This window comes from Lepidochelys olivacea, assembly GCF_965140295.1.
Source record: "Lepidochelys olivacea isolate rLepOli2 genome assembly, chromosome: 11".
In the NCBI taxonomy this organism is placed as follows: domain Eukaryota; kingdom Metazoa; phylum Chordata; order Testudines; family Cheloniidae; genus Lepidochelys; species Lepidochelys olivacea.
Genome location: NC_140421.1, coordinates 21,664,739 through 21,692,275, shown reverse-complemented (window position 1 = coordinate 21,692,275; position 27,537 = coordinate 21,664,739). Strand labels below are relative to the sequence as shown.

The 27,537-nt window shown below is 39.4% G+C and overlaps 1 protein-coding gene across 1 annotated transcript in view; it reads left to right on the top strand.

The window, feature by feature from the left end:
- The window catches only part of LRP1B (LDL receptor related protein 1B), a gene marked incomplete at its 5' end in the record, with an annotated part of 885,246 nt that overhangs the window by 446,522 nt on the left and 411,187 nt on the right, over positions 1 to 27,537 (top strand). The window contains 3 exons of the mRNA XM_084642729.1: positions 2,960 to 3,134; positions 3,699 to 3,793; positions 14,514 to 14,663. Coding sequence (XP_084498855.1) covers positions 2,960 to 3,134; positions 3,699 to 3,793; positions 14,514 to 14,663 — 420 coding nt within the window. The remainder of the gene's footprint in view (positions 1 to 2,959; positions 3,135 to 3,698; positions 3,794 to 14,513; positions 14,664 to 27,537) is intronic.

Below are 27,537 nucleotides of genomic sequence, written 5' to 3'. Positions count from 1 at the left end.
CAATAGTAGTTTTTAGATTGATAATGATAGCTCTGGCATCATGGCCAAGTAAGACCTTGAAACATATGGATTCTAGAAGTGTGTCTCTTGCCTCTATAGTTTTCCTGAATTTGATGGGAGGCAACCTAGTGACAGAGGATGTGGAGAAAGCTAATGTACTCAATGCTTTTTTTGCCTCTGTTTTCACTAACAAGGTCAGCTCCCAGACTGCTGCGCTGGGCATCACAAAATGGGGAAGAGATGGCCAGCCCTCTGTGGAGATAGAGGTGGTAAGGGACTATTTAGAAAGGCTGGACGTGCACAAGTCCATGGGGCCGGACGAGTTGCATCCGAGAGTGCTGAAGGAGTTGGCGGCTGTGATTGCAGAGCCATTGGCCGTTATCTTTGAAAACTCGTGGCGAACCGGGGAAGTCCCGGATGACTGGAAAAAGGCTAATGTAGTGCCAATCTTTAAAAAAGGGAAGAAGGAGGATCCTGGGAACTACAGGCCAGTCAGCCTCACTTCAGTCCCTGGAAAAATCATGGAGCAGGTCCTCAAAGAATCAATCCTGAAGCACTTGCATGAGAGGAAAGTGATCAGGAACAGCCAGCATGGATTCACCAAGGGAAGGTCATGCCTGACTAATCTAATCGCCTTTTATGATGAGATTACTGGTTCTGTGGATGAAGGGAAAGCAGTGGATGTATTGTTTCTTGACTTTAGCAAAGCTTTTGACACGGTCTCCCACAGTATTCTTGTCAGCAAGTTAAGGAAGTATGGGCTGGATGAATGCACTGTAAGGTGGGTAGAAAGCTGGCTAGATTGTCGGGCTCAACGGTTAGTGATCAATGGCTCCATATCTAGTTGGCAGCCAGTATCAAGTGGAGTACCCCAAGGATCGGTCCTGGGGCCGGTTTTGTTCAATATCTTCATAAATGATCTGGAGGATGGTGTGGATTGCACTCTCAGCAAATTTGCGGATGATACTAAACTGGGAGGAGTGGTAGATACGCTGGAGGGGAGGGATAGGATACAGAAAGACCTAGACAAATTGGAGGATTGGGCCAAAAGAAATCTGATGAGGTTCAATAAGGATAAGTGCAGGGTCCTGCACTTAGGACGGAAGAACCCAATCCACAGCTACAGACTAGGGACCGAATGGCTAGGCAGCAGTTCTGCGGAAAAGGACCTAGGGGTGACAGTGGACGAGAAGCTGGATATGAGTCAGCAGTGTGCCCTTGTTGCCAAGAAGGCCAATGGCATTTTGGGATGTATAAGTAGGGGCATAGCGAGCAGATCGAGGGACGTGATCGTCCCCCTCTATTCGACATTGGTGAGGCCTCATCTGGAGTACTGTGTCCAGTTTTGGGCCCCACACTTCAAGAAGGATGTGGATAAATTGGAGAGAGTCCAGCGAAGGGCAACAAAAATGATTAGGGGACTGGAACACATGCGTTATGAGGAGAGGCTGAGGGAGCTGGGATTGTTTAGCCTGCAGAAGAGAAGAATGAGGGGGGATTTGATAGCTGCTTTCAACTACCTGAAAGGGGGTTCCAAAGAGGATGGCTCTAGGCTGTTCTCCATGGTAGCAGATGACAGAACGAGGAGTAATGGTCTCAAGTTGCAGTGGGGGAGGTTTACATTGGATATTAGGAAAAACTTTTTCACTAAGAGGGTGGTGAAACACTGGAATGCATTACCTAGGGAGGTGGTAGAATCTCCTTCCTTCGAGGTTTTTAAGGTCAGGCTTGACAAAGCCCTGGCTGGGATGATTTAACTGGGAATTGGTCCTGCTTTGAGCAGGGGGTTGGACTAGATGACCTTCTGGGGTCCCTTCCAACCCTGATATTCTATGATTCTATGTTCATATCCAGTGTCTCATCTAACTTGAGCGTACTCATTCCCAGTTTGGTGCTTGGTTTACTGGGCTTTTGTGTCTGAACCTGTAAAAAAAAAATAGTAGACTTTGGTGCTGGCTTGTCTCAGGAAGGAGGCTGTAAGAACTTTGGATGTGGTCCAGGTTCAAGGCCGTTGTTCTGTTCAGGGCCACATAGTATGCCATCCTTGGCTTCTATGTCCCACAGAGGGAGCAAGCTGAAGCCTTCATTACAGGGACCAGCACCTTTTTCAAGAGCCTAGTTGGAGTCCTGTTCTGGAATTAGGTACTACAGCACTGGCAATGCTATATCTATCTTCCTACATTACTGGTGCCATGGAGCCCTCAGGTTTGGAGTCATCCTTAGTGCTTTCTTTGGCTCTAGTGCTGACCAGAGTCACTGAATCTGTATTTTTGGTGCCAGGGAGCTCCTTGACGCTGAGAAAGTAGGGAGAAATAGCACTTCTGGAACCGTGCTGGACTCCCATGGAATCAATCAGTGCAGTTGGGCTCATTGTTTGAGGAGGCCTTTTAACAGCCTGCCTATGAACCATCATCCCCCTCAGAGTGAGCATGAGGTTTCATCACACATCATGATTGATTTTGTATAAATTAACTTTAAAAATAGAAATTAATTTCTGAACCTGTTAAGGGAGGGTGATTTTTTTCCAAATCATGTTTGTCAAACTGACGCTTTTTAAACAGCACACCTGTTGCAGAGGTATTAAAACCAAACAAATAATGTTTTCCCCCTAAGCTGGAAAATGCACTAACAGTTATTTAGTTTATAGTTGGTTATTATCCTTGGATAATACGATTGATGTCTATTTTTTACTCCTCAGTGTTTGCTGAGAATTATTGACTGTGTAGTGCAATTTCAGTGTTAATTGTTGCTGTAGGCTTTCATCTGGCTCATCAGAACATTAACAATTATTCATGCTTTAACAATGGTTGATAAGTGAATGAGATTGCAATCTTGAACAATTTTGCTAACAAATTAAAATATAAATTATTTTTCCCTAAAACAGAAAATAATTTATTTGGAAAGGAAACCAAATGAACAACCTATATTCACTTTTAATTTGCTCTTTCACATTTTGCAGATATTCAGAGTATTAGAGGCCTTGCAGTGGATTGGGTGTCACGAAATTTGTACTGGATTAGCTCGGAGTTTGATGAAACTCAAATTAATGTGGCACATTTAGATGGTTCTTTGAAAACCTCAATCATCCATGGAATCGATAAACCCCAGTGTCTTGCAGTGCACCCTGTCAGGGGGTAAAGTATGATTGTTCTTAACTGGTGGGATTTCATAAAATATATGGAAAGATTCCTTGTATTTGTCACTATGTATGGTGGCTTTTCAGTACTTGCTTTTATTTTTAGGACTACTAAGAAAAAAATTGAATAACTTGGATTTGACAACTCATTTTCTCAGTCTTAATAATACAGATAGATGTTATTACAATTATTTCTGACATTTTATTAACATGCCTTATATAATTGCAGGCCAGCAAGGGAAAAGAAAAGTCTGTGTGTGTACATGCGTGCACACAAACAACCATTTGTCTAAACTTAGGGAAAAAGCATACGTACAGGTGCTAAACTTGCTGATGTCTATTTTATTTGTACTAAGTGCATGTGCTTCAGAACTTTTGAACAGAATTTCTTGCACTGAATACAGAAGACTTTTATAACAAACCTTATGAACTAGGTAGTACAGCCATTCATACTGTAACAACATTGTATGTATTATTCATTTGATCATCTTTTCAAAACAGACACATTTAGAACATGGCGTATATGAAACCAAATTTTCAATCAATCTTGTTTCTTGTTAAGGAAGCTTTACTGGACTGATGGGAACACAATTAATATGGCAAACATGGATGGCAGTAACAGCAAAATACTCTTTCAGAATCAAAAAGACCCAGTTGGTAAATATTGCTTTATGCTATTCCTTTTTATTTAAAATTGTTTTAATAATGAAATTATTTTATGTGATATTTAAAGTGCTGTGTTTCATGTAGTATGTATCAGTAATATATAAATATAGTAATACAGAATATGCAATATACATGTATGTGTCATTATTGTATTTAATCCTTTTAAGGCGTTTGGTCAGAGTTCACTGCCCATTGGAGTCAATGGGAGTTAGAGTAGATTTGTTATAACTGTATGAACTGTATAAAGGACTGTAATTAACAGTATATAGGCTGAAGTTGAAATTAATTATCCAAGAGGCATATTCTTGTATCCAACAAAGACCCTTGGAAGTCTTTGAATATAGTTTAATGGGTGTGTTTCTGTCATGGGTATAGGAAGGAAAGATATGGGGAACCCAAGCATGAGGCTCACAAACCCTCGATGCTCAGTCTGGAACATATCTCTGAAGGGTTGCCTGCACCGATTGCAGAAGTAAAGGTGTTGGATATGTGACTTCATGAATCCCTCCCATTTGTTCCCCCTGAAGAGGTGGTGTTCAATAGTAGAGCCGCTTTTCTGGTGCTGTGTGAAATGGTAGGGAAGTGGCCCACAGCTCTGCTCAGAATCCCATCTTTTTGATGAAAGAGAATTTGCCCCTTAAATTTTAGTTCATAGAAAAGGATAGAAATAGAAGTAAATGTACTATATATAACTGCTTTTTACTAAATGTTAATGTTGCTTAATGTGTGCCATTGATGTAATATGTTAACATTTATTTTTAATACTATTGATATATTAGCTAGGATATAGTATCTGAGAAACTATTAACATTATGACTCTTTTTGACAAAATTATCTGCTATCATGTTTTATTCCTATCTTGTGTGATGGTGGGTCATTCTGTTTTGTTTCTGGTGATTTCATTTCTTCTGGGTGTTTAAATATCCCATTATTCATTTTGTCTTTTTGAACATAAGTCTTATAATTAGAGTGTTTTTATCACATATTGTTTTATGGTATCATATTTAGTAAGCATGAATATGCAAAGTAAGCAAGAGAACAAATTACTGAAATAATTAAATTGGCATTAAAGCAAATGCAAAGTGCTTTTCATTCTGAAACCAATCTTTGGCATTTCTCTTTTGATACCTTTTACGTTTTAAGAATATAAATTAGAGATGATTCAGTACAGGCACTTTATTGCCAAATCCTGGAATAAATCTTACTGCACAATCCAGAGAATAAACCTCCTATGGAAAATATTCAACAAGCCTTTACCCTCACACTTGTATAGTTTCACCTGTGTCATGAGACACAGAGATAAATTATGCACTTGGAGAGAAAAAGGTAAGTTCAAGAGCTAAATCTGCTATGGTATACAAGATAATAAAAAATAGAAAAGGAATAAGTATGCAAGATTAGGATACTATTTGATTGCAACCTTATAAAGGTGGACTAAATGTGGACTACAGAAGTTTCTTCAGTGTTTATCTGAATTGTGCAGAACACTTTACATTGACTGTGAATATGATCATAGGGTCATATGCCCTTCTTGAGAAGACATGCAAAAAGGCAATTTGTATTAACGAAGGCGCAAAGCAAGCTAAACTGCATGTGTGGGTGAAGGGAAAGTGGTATACTCCCGCTGCTGGATGTATAGCAGTATTGCCACATCTGCAGCCCCAGTGTTACAAAGATTTACTCTACATTGGTCAAAATCAGTCCCCACCTCAATGATCAGTCTGACAACTTTGGCTTGATTTAGGATAATTATCTTTTGTAACTGGTTTGATTTTTTGGTTTGTTTTTTGGGAATTTTTACACGTGCATTCAGTAGTGTAATAACCTTAGTTGAGGAACATTTTAGAACATTTAATGGCATAGTGTTATCTGAATAGTTTCTGATAGATGTCCTGCAGACCAGTGGCTCTCAGCTTTTCCAGACTACAAATTAGGAGTCTCATTTGTCTTGCATTATCCCTAAATTTCACCTCGCTTAAAAACTACTTGCTTACAAAATCAGACAAAAAACTACAAAAGTGTCACAGCATGCTGTTACTGAAAAAATACTTACTTTCTCATTTTCACCATGTAACTGTAAAATAAATCAATTGGAATATAAATATTGTACTTACATTTCAGTGTATAGTATATAGAACAGTGTAAACAAGTCATTGTCTGTACGAAATTTTAGTTTGTAATGACTTCGCTAGTGATTTTTATGTAGCCTGTTGTAAAACTAAGCAACTATCTAGAAAAGCTTAGAAATATCTAAGCAAGGCCTCTGGTATGCGTACTCCTGGTTGAGAACCACTGCTGTTGACAGTGCTTAGTTAAATAATAAGGTCCTGGATGAGCTATTGTGGGAAACTTTTTCTTAGTAATAACCCTCCAAATATTTTATTAGTAACCTAACAATAACATATATATAACAGACTAATCTAGAATGAATAAATTAACTCTTTGTGTTATCGATGGGCATGTAGGATCATGCTAGTGATTAAAATATAATTGGATGTGTTAGTGCAAGACCATTACAGCAGGAAAACAACATATAGCAAAAGAGGGAAACATAACTTAGAATAAAAATTATATACATATATAACATTGGAAGAATGTTATTAAGGTTGTGGAGACATGCACCTGAAAGTTGGTGAATATGAGAATGAATGTTGCCCATGCATTTCTGTATCAAATGCTGAAGCAAAATGGGGAAGCATGTGTGCAGTGTTATAGAATGTGAAGGGTCTGTAGCATGCTACCAGAAACAAGCTCTACTACTAAAGTCACAGGAGGAAAATGGTGATTTTAAGCATCTTATAACTGCCAAATCTATGTGGATTTTCACAATACCAGAAAAAGGCACCCCTCCAATCCTAGGAGTTTTCCCCCTACAACATTTCAGAGTGAAAAGTGGTCTCAAGAACCTTTTTAAGGTACAAAGTATTAGGAACCTTTAATATGGGGTTTGCTGTCATACTCCCTGTAATGTACTTTTTACAATAGTAGCATGTTTCTTGGAAATCAGGATATGGTTGTGAGGAGAGAAGACAAGGACAGCATAGGGAGAATGAGAAAAAAATTAGAAAAAAACATTATACAAAAAAAGCAACATAAAATGCAATTTCCATGTTCACTGGACAAAGACAACATGGAATGTTGGGTATGAGCTGAATGGTGTCAGGTGCATTAGTATTTTAAATTGCAAGAGAGAATCAGTGGTGCTAGCTGAATGGGAGTGGAGCAAAGGAAGCCAAGCGTATATGACTAGAGAGAAGACGGGCCTCAACAGAGCAACTGTAAATTGACAGTAACAGGAGGAGTGGCTGAGCAGAACAGTAGAGCTGAGTTGGGGATGAGACTTGCCACACATTAGAGTAATGCCTTTGTGGAAATGAGGGTTGAACCAAGCAGAAAATTTCAATTTCTTTATTTTTGACTTCAGAATCTTTATCTAGCATCCTCATTTTTTTTTAAAAAAAATCCCTCTTTCAAAAGTTCATTTCACTACATTAGTTATTTTGCATATTTCTCTCTAGGATGTTGAGCGTAATTATTTAGGTTCATTATTACTCACTGGCTCAACTATAGTTACTTCTTGAACCAACTCCTGCATATTACTTAGTACTAGCTAGTATTCTCTTGTGTGCTTGTTACAGGTTAGCTGGCCCTTGAGGGTGGTCATGTTGTCAGCTTGCCAGAGACAAGCTCTGCTCCAGAAAGAGCCAACCCAGATCCACCTGGGGATAACTGATTGCCTGGGCAGTAGTTAAATAGTTCAGGAACAGCTGGGTCTTATAACAGGTGATGTGGCCTCAGGCAGGAGAGAACACAGGGAGGAAGTACCTGGGGAAAGAATTCCCCAGGGGAGCTAGCTAGGAAGCTACTTCCAGTGGGGTCTTCTAGAGAAAAGAGCTTCCTGGCCAGAGGAACAGTCCCCAGAGTACAGAAAGACAAAGTTTCCAAAGGGAGGACTTCTCAGGGAGTTCACCAGGAAAGGAAGCCATGGAAGAATGCTCCTAGGTGGGGGAGGCTCTGAAAGGGAAGAACTACGAATGCCAAGGCTCAGCAAAACCATCAAAGGACTTTACTAGGTAGCATGTGAGCCCCAGATCAAAGGAATTGTGTGCTGTTCTGAGGAAGGGTTATCACTGTTTGACCCCTGTGGGGACCATGACTCAAGAGGAAAGACCCTTTCCCAGCTAACGACAGAGGCCTGGACTCTGGAAGAGGGTTCTGGGTCAACAAGGCCTCACTTGTATGAGACATGGACATAAGTGGGGTTAATAGACTACGGTTAACTGAGTCCCTCCCCTCCTCCAGCGAGGGTACTGGGGTGGAGGCCTATTTATGTGATTCTCTGCCTTTAGATTATATAAACTAGATCTCTGAAGGTACACAGTTCAGTATACATAAGCCTTATTGGATTTACTGGGTGCCCAGTAGGGGAAACTCAGGCAGAAACTTAATTTTAGCACTGCATGGGACCACTGCAGGGTGCACCAAGGGTGAGGGCCTCCATTACAGTGCTCTAGAATGATTTGTTCCAAGAAGTAAAGAATTAGCATACGGAATATATGAATGGCCATACTGGGTCACATCTAGCCCAATATCCTGTCTTCCAACAGCGGCCAATGTCAGGTGCCCTAGAGGGAATGAACACACAGGTAATCATCAGGTGACCCATTTCTTGTTGCCCATTCCCAGCTTCTGGCAAACAGAGGCTAGGGACACCATCCCTTCCCCTCCTGGCTAGTAGCCATTGAGCAATTATAATGAGAATTAATTTTAAAACTGGGCTGTAATTTCACAAAACCTGGCTTCCTTACAAGAGTTCTGAAACTTTTGGTTAAGTCAGAGAAAAGCCTTTGTAACATCCTGAATGGAACTCTGAATTGCAGCAATGCTCAGAAATATTCTTTTGTTTTGTCTGGTTCTTTCTGTTACTATTTGAACATATTTTATGTGCAGATTCACTGGAGTTGTTTTTATTTGGTGAAAAGAAGATCCAGTAATAGACTGGCTTATGTTGCTGCCTTGTCTTCGAAACTGTGTGTGCAACATTCTTGAAATAGAAGTTTATCATAATCTTATCAAAACAGTAAACTTGTATTTTATGAGTTTGTACTGCTACAGAGTGAGTAACTGAAGCCTACAGGCAGTTTTGGCTGAATAACTTTGTTTCTTTTAAGAAGAAAGCAGCATTCCAAGCAATCCATTGTTAAACTAAACATTCCCAATTACTATTTATTGCTTGGTTCAGTTGTACTAAGAGCTGTTTACACTTGGATTTAAATTTACTAATTGGAGCTATTTTCATATTTAAATCAAAATTCACACCAGGCAAATATATGTCCAAATATATTAAAATCAAACTTGCATTTGTCAGTCCAATATCTCCAATATAGAAATCCCCTCTCCAATTTTGCCACCTGTTGTAATTATTAATTTATTCTAATTTCAATTTCAATCAGTTGTTTATGGGTACAACCATTAAGACCATCATTAGAATGTTAAGAGGACAGAATGTCCAGAGAATGATAAACTCATGTATGAATGGATTACCATAGGAGTATTTAGTTTACAAAAAACTTCTTGAATTTATTGCCTAAAGCAGTGTTTCCCAAACTTGGGACGCAGCTTGTTCAGGGAAAGCCCCTGGCGGGCCCGGCCAGTTTGTTTACCTGCTGCGTCCGAAGGTTTGGCCGATCGCGGCTCCCACTGGCCGCGGTTCACTGTGCCCGGCCAATGGGGGCTGTGGGAAGTGGCGCGGGTCGAGGGACATACTGGCCGCCACTTCCCACATCCCCCATTGGCTGGGCACAGCAAACCGCAGCCAGTGGGAGCCGTGATCGGCCAAACCTGCGGACGCAGCAGGTAAACAAACCGGCCGGACCCGTCAGGGGCTTTCTCTGAACAAGCGGCATCTCAAGTTTGGGAAACACTGGCCTAAAAGATGGTTGGTTCAAGTTGCATTGAAGTGCAGATTGGTGGAGGAGTGGCAAACATTCTTCCAAACAATATTTCACCAGGATGGAGGCATAATTAAATTGATCCATATGGTTGGTTTTCATACATAAAATTGGTTTTAAATTAGATAACAAATGTTCCCTTTTCTTTCCTGTTTACTAGAACTCCAGAATCATCTTACCTAAGAAAGTTGCTGTAAAGATTGCCAAAGAGTGTCCTCCTTAATCGGGATAATGCACACATGCAGAAATCCAAAATATTCTCGGTTTCCAAATTGAAGCATTTTCCATTGAGAGGGTTTTGTGGTACACCACACATTAAATACTGTGTATGTGGTGTGGAGGGTCATTGTAGAAATTCAAGTTTTGTATTTATTTGTGGGTACAGCTATACCAGAGGGGGAAATTCAATCCCCAAGAGGAACAGGTAGCATTACCAATGCTGCCCTCCTCCTTGGGCTATTCTGCTGAGGATTGGGAGTGGCAGGTACAGAAAATATTACAAATAATACAGATACCTTCCAATTCTACTGAAGAAGAAAAATGGAGAAAGAGAAAGCAAAAGTAAAAGCGGGGGGATATTGGCCACTATGAACACTCAGAAGCACCCAAGGAACCATTAGGTCCCCAGATTATGAATATTGGTAGTAAAAATAAAGCAAATGCCTCTATCAAAGAAGCCAAAATTAACTCTTATCTCCTGCAACTCTTGTTTCTCCAACTCATCACAATTAACTCTGTCTTTATATCAGTTGAATCACAACACTGGGGGGATCATCCAATATGTGATCTCTGGTAGGTTGTGCAAGTTGAACCACTGTTCTGTCTAGATCTAGAGAAATGGAGACACAACTGAGAGCCATTAGCATACTAAGTGAGCTGTAGCTCACGAAAGCTTATGTTCAAATAAATTTGTTAGTCTCTAAGGTGCCACAAGTCCTCCTTTTCTATTAGCATATTTATAACACTATACACTAAATCATCTCCTAATATTCCCCCAGTAGTTTCATATAGGCATTGAACAGGAGAGATGATAGAATAGGAATCATGTGGCACTTCTCATAATTAAACAATCATCTTAACCTTCTCTCTGAGTCTTCTGAAGGAAAGAAAGATGGATCGAATTCAACATAACTCTTTACTGTTGATGTAGTATGCAGCCCTGTCATCAGCACCTCATTGTGTGTAGTATGAAAGGCTACTGACGGGTGTAAGACCTGATATGTTCCTACAATACACTAAACTCCTTCCACAGGCACAGGAAGACACAATTTCTGAACACAAGAGATAACATACTAAACAAGACTAAAACCAGATGAGCCAAGGAAATACGGTCAGAGATGCTTCACTGACACTTCTGGTATCAGGAGGTACTCACAATGTCATGTCACACTCTCTTAGAGCCAAATGTTGCAGATTCTGGCTGAACTGTGAGAGAAGCCATGACTGAATGCTTTCTTAAAGAAGCAGGAGTGCGGGAGAAAGAAGGCTATGAGAGGATAGTTGGTCTTGTGGTAAAGATCCTAGACTGGGACTTGTGATCTGGGTTCTGTTCCTGCCCTTCAAAGTTCTTTTTGAGCATCCTACATGAATTGTTTATTGATTTTGGAGTAGCATCTCCCTAGTAGAAAATAGCCTCTGACAGACAGCTAAAGTCTCTAGCTATGCATTTTTGACAGGAGACTTTCATGGGGAAACTAATAATGGAGGTGAGTAGGAGAACTACCATCCCCCCTGGCTATTGGGGTAACACTCCAAGTCCCTTAGGCAGAACATTAGAGGATTTACCAAAGGGATATTTGAATGTTCAGGGACTTCTCTATAGACCTGAGTCTGTGTTCCTGAAGATTCTTCAGGAGCTGTCATCTGCAGAAACTCAGCAAATTTCTGACTGACAGTGGCTTTGTCCAAGATCTAGGCTTGGTTTGGCATCATCTTTCTTCTGTGTCATCGGAGACAAACATCACCAGAACCGACTCATATTTCTATTTGATTATACTGAAAACTAACTTTCTGAGAGTTACTGCTGCTGCAGGACCATCTTATTTCTGCTACCTGTGAGGTGTGCTACCCCCTCACCCCCACCCTTATATTATTGGTCTCTTTATCAAACCATACCCTCCAATTCCTGTTCTGTCCACCAACATTTTAGCATATATTTTCACATCAAATTTTATCATCAAAGACACAGGGAATGATTTTCACAGTTGTTCTGCTCTTTTTTTAAAGTCAGCTTTCCATCATAGAGGTGTGCTGCAATTACTATAAGATTGGAAATAGTCTTCTCCTTTCAGGAGGAGAATTCTGCAAGACCATCATCTCATATTTTTCACTTTGCCATATTTTTCCCTCTATTGCAATGATTTGATTAGGTCTGGCAAGCATTTTATTTTCTTCATCTGGTCAGTATAACATTTTGAAAGTATTTCTGTATATCTTGTCTTGAGTGTCTAATTCTGGTTAACATAATTTGAAGTAGAATTTTAATTAGTATCATTAATCTAGTAAGAAGTTTTGCTTTCTTCTTGGTTAAATTTCTAATCTTTTAAGGGCCTCCAGTATTGCAAATATAATCTTGTATGTACATGGAGGGGAAAAATAGGGCTGTCAAATGATTAAAAAAATAACTGCCATTAATCGCACAATTAGAAAAATTAATCATGATTAATTGCACAATTTAAAAAAAATATTGCAATTAATTGCATGAGTATTGCACTGTTAATAATAGAATACCATTTATTTTAAAATGTTTGGATGTTTTCCACATTTTCAAATATATTGATTTCAATTACAACACAATACAAAGGTACAGTGCTCACTTTATATTTATTTTTGATTACAAGTATTTGCACTGTAAAAAATAAAATAAATAATATTTTGCAATTCATCTAATACAAGTACTGTAGTGCAATCTCTTTATCATGAAAGTGGAACTTATAAATGTATAATTATTTACAAAAAAAACCCCCTGCATTCAAAAATAAAACAATGTAAAATTTTAGAGCCTGCAAGTCCAGTCAGTCCTACTTCTTGTGCAGCCAATCACTCAGACAAACAAGTTTATTTATATTTGCAGGAGATAATGCTTCCTGCTTCTTGTTTACAATATCACCTGAAAGTGAGAATAGGTGTTCTCATGGCACTGTTGTAACCGTCGTCGCAAGATATTTACATGCCAGATGTGCTAAAGATTCATATGTCCCTTCATGCTTCAATCATCATTCCAGGGGACATGCATCCATGCTGATGTTGGGTTCTGCTTGATAACAATCCAAAGCAGTGTCGACCGACGCATGTTCATTTTCATTATCTGAGTCAGATGGCACCAGCAGAAGGTTGATTTTCTTTTTTGATGGTTTGGGTTCTGTGGTTTCTGCATCAGAGTCTTGCTCTTTTAAGACTTCTGAAAGCATGCTCCACACTTCGTCCCTCTCAGATTTTGCAAGTCACTTCAGATTCTTAAATCTTATCCTTAGAATAAGGATATCTATGCTTAGAAATCTCACATTGTGCCTTCTTTGCATTTTGTGAAATCTGCAGTGAAAGTGTTCTTAAAATGAACAACATGTGCTGGTCATCATTCAAGACGGCTATAACATGAAATATATGCAGAATGCGGGTAAAACAGAGCAGGGACATACGATTCTCCTCCAAGGAGTTCTGTCACAAATTTAATTAGCACATTATTTTTTTTTAACAAGCATCATTAGCATGGAAGCATGTCCTCTGGAATGGTGGCCGAAGCATGAAGGGGCATATGAATATTTAGCATATCTGGCAAGTAAATATCTTGCAATGCCGGCAACAAAAATGCCATGCACATGTCTGTTCTCACTTTCTGGTGATATTGTAAATAAGAAGAGGGCAGGATTATCTCTGGTAAATGTAAACAAACTTATTTGTCTTAGCGATTGATTGAACGAGAAGTAGTTCTGAAGTTTTACATTGTTTTGTTATGGAGTGTAGTTTTGTAATAAAAAAGAAAATCTACATTTGTAAGTTGCACTTTCACGACCAAGAAATTGCACTACAGTCCTTGTATGAGGTGAATTGAAAAATACTATTTCTTTTGTTTATAATTTTTACAGCACAAATGTTTGTAATAAAAAATAATATACACTTTGATTTCAATTACAACACAGAATACAATATATACAAAAATGTAGAAAAACATCCAAAATATTTAATATATTTCAATTGGTATTCTATTGTTTAACAGGGCTATTAAAACTGTGATTAATCGTGATTAATTTTTTTTAGTTAATCGCATGAGTTAACTGCAATTAATCAGCAGCCTTAAAAGAAATGTCATTTCTCTTCCAGTTTTGAATACACAGGTGATTACAATGTTTTCCCTATTTTGTACTTTTACAGTTTGTAATAGCAATAATGGCCTCTTTGGGGCATTTATTGTTAGTTAATGACCTCTCCTAGGACCTCAGCTCATCCAGCTAGTTGTTCACTGCCACAAAATGTCCTTCCATTAGTCAGTTACAGATAAATTTACATTTGTGAGGAGGAAATATGAATAGAATTAAATCTATCTCAAGCTATTTTTCATTGTAAATTGTCTATTTTACTGTGCTTTCATCTTTGCTTTTGTAACATACATTAAAACAAGAGAACATTTTACATTTAGATTTCTTTGTTACTGGCTCAAAATCTTTGAATATGCTTTTCTTTGATAAAAATAGCCTAAATATGAATTCAAATTACATGTTAAGAGGCCACAATTATGTTTTAATTGTATAAATTAATTACAGGTCTATCTATAGATTATCTGGAGGACAAACTTTATTGGATCAGTTCAGGAAATGGAACCATAAATAGATGCAACCAGGATGGTGGTAATTTAGAAATAATAGAGTCAATGAAGGAAGAATTAACAAAAGCTACAGCTTTAACCATCATGGGTAAGTGCTGGGGTACGGTATTACTTATGCTTTATATTGATTGGCTACTAATTAATTGTGACCTGAAAAATGCTTGGAAAAGTTACTGCTGTACTAGCGCAAGTAGTACACTTGAAATGAACTTCACCCGTGATTTTACACACTCACACTCACACACACACACACATATTTAAATTTCAGCTAAGTGGTTTCAGAGGTCATAGAAGTCTGAACTTAAAGCCTCTTACTATAAAGATACATATTTCTAAATGATTTGACATTCTATATACATTTTAAAGTTTCATATAGATTTTTATTTTATTCAAATAGTATTATTTCTCATCTACATTCCAAATTTATACTGCTATCCTTTTTTTCCTAAAAAAAACCCCAACACCTAATGCGAAGATAAAAATTAAAAAAAAAGTTTTAAACTACCACTTAATTGTTTTCTATACTTAAGCCTAAACTGCTATGTTTACCTTAATAAATATGTCTCCAGGGAGTCACAGGCACTAACAGAATCCTTTTGAGCAGTATCAAAAAGTACTGTGGCGAAGGGGCAGAGGGTATCTAAATAGCCTTGCCCTGAATAACAATTCTTTCCTCTCTTCCTAACAGATAAAGCTGCTTAAGAGCTTGTCTCCATACCTTTCTCTTCTGCACAATGCTTTCCTACAAGCTTATAAATAATTAAACTACTTATCTTAGTGTTAACATTTGTTATTCTTAAAGAAATCCAGCAAAACAAACAAATATGTGTTACATTAGTCGTCCCCCGTCCCGTCCCCCGTTGGCTCTGACTGCATGGTGGACTCTGAATTGGGGAAATAAGGATTTAAGAGTTGTCTCTCTTGCTCTAACACATTTTCCTCCTCCATCAGATATAAGCATTGTCTCTTTTACCTGGGGAGGGAAGTACTGCAAAAAACTGTATAGTCTAAAAGAAAATGTCTAGGAAGGTTAGAAATGTGGTCAGGAAAAAACTACGTATGATTCAGTTCAAACTAAAACACGGAATACCTGTGGGAGATATCTATTCAAAATATGGACATTTTTTAAATGGGAGAGAAGTTCTTGAAGCAATACTGTGACAACTGCACAAGAGCTTGGATTGATAGTGGACAGCAAATTAGAAATGAGTTCTCAATGCAAAATGGTGACAATAAAACCTGTGAGCCATATTGTCACTGATTTTTGTATAGCAGTGAGGAGGTGTGCAAGGAGACTTCAATCCTCCCTGTGTGAAGGCTAAAGGCAGGCATTATCCCTTTGCTCTAAGGAAGACGGAGACTTCTCCTGTCCTCCCCCAGAGGCAAACTGAATCCCTTTTATGGTCATGGCCCATCACCCTTCTTCATGAGCCCCCCAAGTTGAACTTAAGGTCCACTTATTGAAGTCTTATATATGCTTTAAAAACATAAAGATATTTAACAGAGGCAGGACATCTAACTAGAAAAGCTGAACACTGAAAAAATTAAGGGAGCTGGGAGGTGACACTAGGATACTGATGACTAAGACTCTCCTGGTGACGAGAATTATTTTCCTGCCCTGGCGAAAAAAATAAAGACTTAAGGGTTTTTTTGTTTGTTTTCTGTCCTGCATCAGAACAAAACAGACATTTTGAATTTTTTCACATGAAAAAACAGAGAGAGAGAACACAACCCACCTCAGAATAGCTTATAGCCCACTGGGCAGTTTTTGAAAGATTTACAAAATTCTCCCTATGTTCACCCCTCTATCTCCAGCTGAGTTCATATAAATCAGTGATGTTGGTTTTAGCTATGTGAAATCAGGTGTGTTTAATAAACTTGATTTATGTTCGTATGTATAGAGATATCTGCCCATATTTTTGCTTATGTTTATACATACAGATAAAATAGGTGGTTTCATAGCTGGCATTTAATTACTAATATTGAATAATAATACATGGAGTATCAACTGAACTTCAGAGTTTTTGCCACAGCATAAATACAAACCAATATTAATATGTTTCCACTGGCAATTTGCTAAAATAGGTTCAATATCAGAATCATATTTTCATATTAAATTTTGTGTGCTGTGGAAATCAACTGAGGAAAAAAGATCTTTGTGTATTTTAACTCTTTTCTTAAAAAGATTCAAAGATGTTTAATGTATAATTTCACTGACTTGATTATAACTGAGGTCTTTTATATAAATCAATGCTAATAGAACAAAAACATTGTCTTTCCTTTAGAGAACTATAGGAGGTATTTTATGACGGGAATAAGGATATTTGTTCATACTTTCACTGTGATGTCCTCCTAGATTATATATCTGCCTGAAGTCTGCAGTTGAGACTCTCAGCAATTGTTACCAATATTGAGATCAAGAGAGTCAATGCTTTCAGATTAAACAGTTTGTTGGTACTATCAGAATAGAAACGCTTCATGTTCTTCTTACATTAAGAATTAATAGAGTGCAGTTAGTTCATGTTACCATGTGATACTTGCTGCTACATATTTTTAAAATAAATTTAATATATATATTTGCATCTTTCCAAAATAAAATATCTTTTTATATTAATACTTCTTCCTTTTCTCAGTTAGTTATCTCTTTTGTCGGGATGTCTAGATTTTTTTTAAAGCCCATATTATGGATTTTGGCCCAGATTTTTAAAGATATTTAGGCACTACTGCGTTCAGTGTTGCAACATCTGATTTAGCAGAGTATGGCCTCTTTAGGCACAGAATCAGGACCCATTTGGATTCTTTTAAACCCTCCCCTGTTGGGAGAAGGGGGGGAAAGAGAGAGAGGGAAGGAGTCAAGCTATCAGTAGGCGAGTAGCAGCAAGCGAGCAAGCTTCTCCAGGAGGGGAGGCTGCATTCCCTCCCATAAGGGAGAAAAAAAAGCCAAAACACTGGCTGAGAGAAATACGGACTGCCCCTGTGCAGCCAAGAGGGACTGTTTTACCCAAGGCCATCTCACCAAGGCAAAAAAACAGCTAAGGCTGGTGAGACTGAGTAGGTGCCACACTGTAACGAGAGGTTTCAGAGTAGCAGCCTTGTTAGTCTATATTTGCAAAAAGAAAAGGAGTACTTGTGGCACCTTAGAGACTATTTTCTTCTTACTGTAAGGAGAGTGATCAGGTAAGGTGAGCTATTACCAGCAGGAGAGTGGGGGGGAAAAACCTTTTGTAGTGATAATCAAGGTGGGCCATTTCCAGCAGTTGACAAGAACTTCTAAGGAACAGTGGGGGGCAGGGGGGGATAAACATGGGGAAATAGTTTTACTTTGTGTAATGACACATCCACTCCCAGTCTTTATTCAAGCCTAAGTTAATTGTATCCAGTTTGCAAATTAATTCCAATTTAGCAGTGTCTCATTGAAGTCCGTTTCTGAAGTTTTGAAGAAGCCTTTGAGGAACTTCAAGCAGGAGCATTTCAAAAGCATCAACATATGCCTTTTAATAGGAATTAATACATTAACAGGATGACCTTTTGAAAATGAATCAATATTTGTATTTATTTTACTAGTCATATTACAGTACATTCCAAAGTCTAGTAAAATTACTATACTTTTAATATTTCATATAGAAAATGCCTGAACTATAAGATATATTTGTTTTGTAATTTCAGTTATATTGGATTACTAATTTGATATAACTGATCGATCAACTACTGGATTTTGATATGGTCTTGAATTAATTTAACAAAATGGCATCAGTAGTGGTTAGCTATACAAATAGTCCCATTTACTTCTGTAGTGAGAGGTGCTACTTAGTTCAAAAATACTCAGTTACATGTACCTAAATTTTCCAAACCATCAGTCTTCTAATTGCCATAACACTTCATTACATTAACAGTAATATATGAAATATATCTAGGCAATTTGCCCAGTGCTAAGTGCAATGCATAGTTGTCTTCCTAAGTACTCAAACTACCATTAATGAAAACTAATGACCCATCAAAATTTGCATTCAGGGTACTGCTTGAAATCTCCAAAGGACAGTATGCAATTCTAGTGTAGCAATTTTTGTCACTGTAAATTGCTGTTTCCCAATATGTTGTTCCTCTTAATGCTAATTACCCTACAAAGTGGATAAATATAACTATTGTAATGTATATTATAGCCTGGTTTCAGCAACAAGATTGTAATTAGTGTTTGGAGAACACTCTCATTAGCATAAATGTAACAATTAAATCATTTAAATTTAGGAATATCACTTAAAGGCTTAAAATAGTGTTGATGCATCCTCTCCTATGTGGTAAAGGTGAAATTATTTAAAAACATTCAAAGTGTTTTTTATGTTAAATCACGAACTATATTTAAAGATAAAACATAGGTTTGTGTAAAGATAATTTTATAATCTTTTTTCTTATTCTGTCTTTATACTTTGATATTTGACTATCATTCCATTATGAGAGTATTATTTTGAGTTTGAAATACAATTGTTAATGAACTGTTTAGGCTGAGGGGAAAGTTGTATTTTGGATTGTGGTACATTTAGAGTAAATGAATTCAATCTAACATTTAATTAGAATTCAGGAATGAATGAATGAAGTTGAAAGATGCATTCCAAAATTCTGCTTATAAGGAACATTTACAGTCAAATGTAGAAATGTTGTGGATTGTTTGGAATCACGCAGTTATCTGATGTTGCCCATTCAAATTGAATCAAAACACTTTGCTCTTTAGCTCTTAGTTATAGCTGGCCAACTCAGACTGGCTCTGATTTTTGGCAGGTAGGTCATGAGAGGATTTTCCCCAGGATATCTAGACTTTAGAACTTCATATTTCTTTAATACAATTGAAATGTCAGGATGTGCATTGACTTCAAGATACTTAAACTCCCAGTCCAACTTTCTTATGTGATTGAGACCTTTAACTCTCAGCTCTTCTATACCTTACAGTCTTCTTAACACCTTTTACACCCTATTTCCCTTATTTCTCCCCCAAGGCCTTCTTAAGGAAATATAATCAAAAATAGATCCATATTTTTATATTTCAATTGAAATATTTTTAGTTATTAAAAAGTTTTTGTAAACACCCAGGAATCATGTTGACAATAATGAAGAGGAAGATGGAAGAATCAGTGTGTGATGTATTTTGATCTATTAGATTTTTTAAAATGTGTAGATGCAGGAGACCATTTATCTTCTCTATCCAAAGAAGGCCAATGCTCCAAGGGCTAGTGATGAGATTATCTTATGGTGAATAGTTTTGTAATTCTGATGTCTATTGTGAAAAAAATGATTCTGTGATCTAAGAACAAAGATACTAGGATTGTCTAATTACATGATACAGTTTACTGAGAGCAGTAATAGTCTCATTTAGCAGCACAGTAAGCAAAATAGTCTGACTAAATATACCACTGAGGGATGCAGAAATGGATTGAACATATTATTCAGAAAGAAAAGGAGAGAGGAAACTGTATTTTCAGTACGGCGAGCTATCTGGAATGGAGCTTTTGGTACAACCAGTCTTTCTGCTTACATCCAGTGGTGAAAAAATGTGAAGTTTTCTGTATTAATTATATAGGAACAAGATGTCAGATTGCTGCTTTGCTAGAGCACCCCAAGTGCCAGTATACAGAGGGTCAGATCTTGGCTCCCAACTCTCTGTGCTCCCAGAGCAACACAAAGGTTATGCTGGGGATTTCACTGACATAAGGGATGTCCCCAGGTAATATAAAGTCAGCGTGTGTAGCTCTATATCACCTGTGTCCTTCCTGAAACCCAGTTATGAATTCTTCTTGGGCAGGTTGCATGTGTGAGGGATGGAGCTAGAGTACAGTAAGCAGCTGCATCACTTGTTGGTTCATGTTCAGTGTATGATCCATGTTAACCCCCGGATCATTTTCAGTAGTACACTACCTAGCCAGTTTGTCCTCATTTTGTATTTGTGCATTTGATTTTTCCTCCCTAAGTGTAGTATTTTTTACTTGTTTTTATTAAATTTTATCTTGTTGATTTCAGACCAAATCTCCTATTTGCCGAGGTAATTTTGAATTCTAATCAAATTATTAATTAATTATTTCTGAATTGAAAGTGATTATATTTTTATTTAAGATTATTCAGATGTGCTTGGTTTGATCCCCTTTAAATTAAACAAAAATCTAAAAAAAAGCACGAGAATGCAGGAAAATTGGAAACACACATTCTTCATACAGAAACCACTCCAGGATCATATTTTATAGAAATGAATAATTTGAATCTATTTAGCATTTAGATTCTGAACAATTAGAAAATGTTAGATTACAGTAATATGTGTTTATAGTAACTGCTTCTCTGACATTGATTTCCCATGCAGCAGTGCTTACATTATTGAAATTTATATTATTTTCATTTCAAAAATACATAAATAAGCAGCACCGACCAAAGAAAGTTATGGTTGAAATTGTTTCCCCCCATACACCCAGTTTGGTCCCCTTTTTCATCCCTCATGTACAGACAAAATCAAAATTATGTTACTTCTGGGATTGAGGTAGTCTATTGGAAGAAAATATTAAGTCAATTTGACAAAAGGTTCATAAAACACCCTAAAAATAGAGCTGTTAAACACGATATCTAAAGGGCTAGTGCTGGCAGTAGTGATGGTGTCCCGACCCTCTCAACCCCCTTATAATGAAAGATAATGATGTCATGGACTGATCATTACCTCCTACAGTATGAGGTTAAGACTGGAGCAAAATTATTTCAGTGAATGAGGAAAAACCCATTTTATCTCACCTTTTATTTTCTCCTAAAAAGAAAAAAGACTGTGGTATTTCTCACAGCAAAATGAAACAAAGCAAAATTCACAAATTTGTATTTAGAATGTTTTCTTTGAAAACCAAAATGGTAGAGAAAATAGATATTTTCTGGTGAAAATTTCTGCTGGCAAAACAACCTCCCCTCCTCCCACAAAGCCATTTTTTTGTTTTACAAAAAATATTCAACCAGCTCTAGTTGGGACCCATATTTTCTCTCACAGCAGAGGTCTTGTTTTCACCCTTTGAAGCTAACAGAATCTGAGTGCTTCCAGAGGGTTCTGAAGCAAAAATAAGTTACTGCCAGATGAATGCTCAGCAGTATTTTGTGACAACTCCATAATGATCTTTTTTGTACTCAATAACAGGCAGAAAGGTCTCTTGGCAGTCTCTTCCCTGGCTTCACCCTAACATATCACTATGATTTGTGGGTTCCCTGTAACAACTAATGGAAGAGGGAGTGTCAGAAGTCACTTGCTCTGAAGCTGATAGCTTGTGTCATGAAGATCTTTTTTTTTTAGATTCTTATGCTATGTCTCTGAGATGCAAATACGCTAAGACTCTTATTCAGCAGATGTGTTCTGAGTGTTATCTAGCCTATATAACCCAGACTCTTTCTGTCTGGTTGCTGTTGCAAATGCCTCCTGTTGTGAAGACATTTTTTCTTTACTTTGCAGATAAACACTCATAGCTTTGGGCAGATCTGGCTAGGACCATGAAGAAAATTCATTTTCTGGAGGGGCTAATTGCTAGATATTTTGTGCTTGAATTTTGGGCAGTACTATTTACAGAGATTCTAGATGTATTTAGGAGAAGTTTGTGTCACAGCCTCTGTCTTGGATCCTGTCCTTCCTGGCTGATGAAGGACCAGCTGGGAAGTACTGGCCTTTTGTTGGTGGAGATAGTAAATTCCTCCCTAAGGGTGGCAAAGTGCTGATTATCAGAAGTTCAAAGAAGCCCGTCTTTTCATAGATTCTGAGTGCAAAAGGGACCATTGTGATAATCTTGTCTGAACTCTTGTAAAGCATCTGCCCCAAAATAATTCCTAGAGGATATTTTTTTAGAAAAAGCCCTCATCCTATTTAAAAATTGTCCATGATGGAAAATCCAGCACAATGTTGGTAAATTGTTCCAATGGTTAATTACTCTAACCGTTAAAAAAAATGATGTGTTATTTCCAGTCTGAATTTGTCTAGCTTCAACTTCCAGCCATTGGATCAAACCTTTTTTCTGCTAGATTGAGGAGCCCATAATCACATTTTGGTTCCCCATATAGGCACTTATAAACTATCTAATAACCCCATTACTTTCTATTTGTTAAGCTACACAGACTGAGCTGCTTGAGTCTGTCGTTACAAAGCATGTTTTTCTAATCCTCTAATCATTCTTATGTCTCTACTCTGAACCCTCTCCAATTTATCAATATCCTTCTTGAATTGTGGGCCAATGAGGGCTGCAGGAAGTGGTGGCCAGCACATCCCTCAGACCACGCCGCTTCCCACAACCCCCATTGGCCTGGAACGGCGAACTGCGGCCAGTGGGAGCTGCGATCGGCCAAACCTGCGGATGAGGCAGGTAAACAAACCGGCCCAGCCAGCCAGGGGGCTTACCCTGGCGGGCTGTGTGCCAAAGGTTGACAATCCCTGGTTTAGGATATACAAATTTTTCACAATCTCAGTGTAGATGATGCATTTTTTTGAGATAGTAAGGTGAACAAACATCCCCATCAAAAGGTTGAGGCAGCTTTTAAGGAACTCCTCAATGGGCTTTTTTAAGAAAAAATGTTTCTGGATCATCACGCTTGTGACCTATGTTTGAGGGCAGCTCTCAGTTCCCTAGAATCAAGGGATGATATCAACACTATAACACTATAAAGGTGACATCACCTAAATCAACAAGGAAGCCCAAAAAGCAATGAAGTATACAAAGATCACACCCTCATGTGGATATGTGTTGAATAGAATGCAGATAGGTCCAGGAGAATGAAAAGAAAGCCCAGACTAAATGAGGGGACTGATTTTTGGAACTAGTGTTATGTCCAAGGAAATCACATCAGATTAGCAGTTATTACGAGTGTATTGAGACAAAGTTCAAGTTTTCATGAGTAGTCCGTTTGCTATAGGTTTACAGTCTGCCTTTTAAGTGTGCAAAATACCTACCATATTACACTCTAGGGGTATGTCTACATCACGAAAATAGGTTGAATTTATAGAAGTCGGTTTTGTAGAAAGCGTTTTTATACAGTTGATTGTGTGTGTCCCCACACAAATGCTCTCAGTGCATGTAGTCAGCAGAGTGTGTCCACAGTACCAAGGCAACCATCGACTTCCGGAGCGTTGCACTGTGGGTGGCTATCCCACAGTTCCCGCAGTCTCCACCGCCCATTTGAATTCTGGGTAGAAATCCTAGTGCCTGATGGGGCTAAAACATTGTTGTGGGTGGTTCAGGGTACATATCGTCAGGCCCCCATTCCCTCCCTCCTTCCATGAAAGCAAGGGCAGACAATCGTTTTGCTCCTTTTTTCGTGAGTTACCTGTACAGACGCCATACCACGGCAAGCATGGAGCCCGCTCAGGTAACCATCACCGTATGTCTCCTGGGTGCTGGCAGACGTGGTACTGCATTACTACACAGCAGCAGTTTATTGCCTTTTGGCAGCAGACAGTGCAGTATCATCGACGTAGTCCTGGGTGCTCTTTTAACCGGGTGCCTGGGCAAACATGGGAGTGACTCAGCCAGGTCATTTCCCTTGTTTCGTCTCGTGGCGATTCAGTCCCGCACTGTCTTTTAATCTGCAGCTAGCAGAAGATGATGGCCAGCAGTCATACTGCACCGTCTTCTGCCGAACACCCAGGTGTTGACGATGGCTAGCAGATGTACTGCACAGTCTGCTGCCAGCAAGATGTATAAAGATAGATGAAGTGGCTCAAAACAAGAAATAGATCAGTTTTGTTTTGAATTCATTTTCTCCTCCCTCCCTCCCTCTGTGAAATCAAAGGCCTGCTAAACCCAGTTTTGAGTTCTATCCTTGAGGTTTTGAGTTCTATCCTTGAGGGGGCCATTCAGTTTCTCAGAAAGCCACCCCCTTTGTTGATTTTAATTCCCTGTAAGCCAACCCTGTAAGCCATTTCGTCAGTTACCCCTCCCTCCATCAGGGCAATGGCAGACAATCATTCTGCGCCTTTTTTCTGTGCACACGCGATACCACGGCAAGCATGGAGCCCGCTCAGATCACTTTGGCAGTTAGGATCACATTAAACACCACATGCATTATCCAGCAGTATATGCAGCACCAGTACCTGGCAAAGCGATACCGGGCGAGTAGGCGACGTCAGCACGGTGACGTGAGAGATGAGGACATGGACACAGACTTCTCTCAAAGCATGGGCCCTGGCAATGTGGGCATCATGGTACTAATGGGGCAGGTTCATGCAGTGGAACGCCGATTCTGGGCTCGGGAAACAAGCAAAGACTGGTGGGACCACATAGTGTTGCAGGTCTGGGACGATTCCCAGTGACTGCGAAACTTTCGCATGCGTAAGGGCACTTTCATGGAACTTTGTGACTTGCTTTCCCCTGCCCTGAGGCGCAAGAATACCAAGATGAGAGCAGCCCTCACAGTTGAGAAGCGAGTGGCAATAGCCCTGTGGAAGCTTGCAATGCCAGAGAGCTACCGGTCAGTTGAGAATCAATTTGGAGTGGGCAAATCTACTGTGGGGGCTGCTGTGATGCAAGTAGCCAATGCAATCAAAGATCTGCTGATATCAAGGGTAGTTACCCTGGGAAATGTGCAGGTCATAGTGGATGGCTTTGCTGCAATGGGATTCCCTAACTGTGGTGGGGCCATAGATGGAACCCATATCCGTATCTTGGCACCTGAGCACCAAGTCGGCGAGTACATAAACCACAAGGGTTACTTTTCAATAGTGCTGCAAGCACTGGTGGATCACAAGGGACGTTTCACCAACATCAACGTGGGATGGCCGGGAAAGGTACATGACGCTCACATCTTCAGGAACTCTGGTCTGTTTCAAAAGCTGCAGGAAGGGACTTTATTCCCAGACCAGAAAATAACCTTTGGGAATGTTGAAATGCCTATAGTTATCCTTGGGGACCCAGCCTACCCCTTAATGCCATGGCTTATGAAGCCAGCCACAAGCAGCCTGGACAGTAGTCAGGAGCTGTTCAACTACAGGCTGAGCAAGTGCAGAATGGTGGTAGAATGTGCATTTGGACATATAAAAGCGCGCTGGTGCAGTTTACTGACTCGGTTAGACCTCAGCAAAACCAATATTCCCACTGTTATTACTGCTTGCTGTGCGCTCCACAATATCTGTGAGAGTAAGGGGGAGACGTTTATGGCGGGGTGAGAGGTGGAGGCAAATTGTCTGGCTGCTTGTAATGCACAGCCAGATACCAGGGTGGTTAGAAGAGCACAGGAGGGCGCGGTGCGCATCAGAGAAGCTTTGAAAACCAGTTTCGTGACTGGCCAGGCTATGGTGTGAAAGTTCTGTTTGTTTCTCCTTGATGAAACCGTCTGCCCCTTGGTTCACTCTACTTCCCTGTAAGCTAACCACCCTCCCCTCCTCCTTTCGATCACCGCTTGCAGAGGCAATAAAGTCATTGTTGCTTCACATTTATGCATTCTTTATTAATTCATCACACAAATAGGGGGATAACTACCAAGGTAGCCCAGGAGGGGTGGTGGAGGAGAGAAGCACCAGGAGGGGTAGTGGAGGAGGGAAGGACAAGGCCACAAAGCACTTTAAAAGTTTAAAACTTTAAAACTTGTTGAATGCCAGCCTTCTGTTGTTTGGGCAATCCTCTGGGGTGGAGTGGCTCGGTGGCCGGAGGCCCCCCCACCACGTTCTTGGGCGTCTGTGTGAGGAGGCTATGGAACTTGGGGAGGAGGGTGGTTGGTAACACAGGGGCTGTAGCGGCGGTCTGTGCTCCTGCTGCCTTTCCTGCAGCTCAACCATACGCTGGAGCATATTAGTTTGATCCTCCAGCAGCTTCAGCATTGAATCCTGCCTCCTCTCATCATGCTGCCGCCACCTTTCAGCTTCAGCCCTCTCTTCAGCCCGCCACCTCTCCTCCCGGTCATTTTGTGCTTTCCTGCACTCTGACATTGTCTGCCTCCACGCATTCGTCTGTGCTCTGTCAGTGTGGGAAGACAGCATGAGCTCAGAGAACATTTCATCACGAGGGCATTTTTTTCGCCTTCTAATCTTCGCTAGCCTCTGGGAAGGAGAAGATCCTGTGATCCTTGAAACACATGCAACTGGTGGAGAAAAAAAAGGGACAGTGGTATTTAAAAAGACATTTTATAGAACAATGGGTACACTCTTTCATGGTAAACCTTTCTGTTAACATTACATACATAGCACATGTGCTTTCGTTCCAAGATCGCATTTTGCCTCCCCCCAGCGCATAGTTAGCCCCTCCCCCCATCCTCTTCCCCGTGGCTAACAGCGGGGAACATTTCTGTTCAGCCACAGGCAAACAGCCCAGCAGGAACAGGCACCTCTGAGTGTCCCCTTAAGAAAAGCACCCTGGGAGGCACTGCGGCAGGGCAAGGGGAGGAGATGGCTAACTGTGGGTGTTAAGCACATGCTAATTTTTTTTCGTGGGTGCTCCAGCCCTGGAACACCCACGGAGTCAGCACCTATGACATAGAGAGCAATGAGAAGAGAAATAATCTAATGAACAAGCTCTCTCTAAAGGAGTGACAAAGTGTGATCTAATGCAATTCACTGTCCCACAATTAAACAAAACCAAGAAGAAAAATTTGGAAAAAAACTACTCACTACATCCATAAAAAACACAGACTTACGTTCCGTTCTGTAAAACGTAATCTCTAACTTTTAGAGGAAATAAGTATATTAATGAAAAGGTGTAAAGTTGATATAGGCATAGTCACAAAAACTGAGAACTGAACATATGGAACAATGGTCCCTAAACCTCAGTAATCACAATTTAAGAGAACTATGTTAAACATCTTTATCCTCTTCTTAAAATTAAACAAATGTATGGTATTGGGATGGGAAAATGCTGCAGAGAATGTAATCAAATGGAAGGATTTCTGCATATTTAATAGACATGCCCCCAAAAATAAGACATTTGGGAAGACGTCTGGAGACATCATAGAGAGATAATGGTGTTGGCTGTTGGATAAGCTCTGAG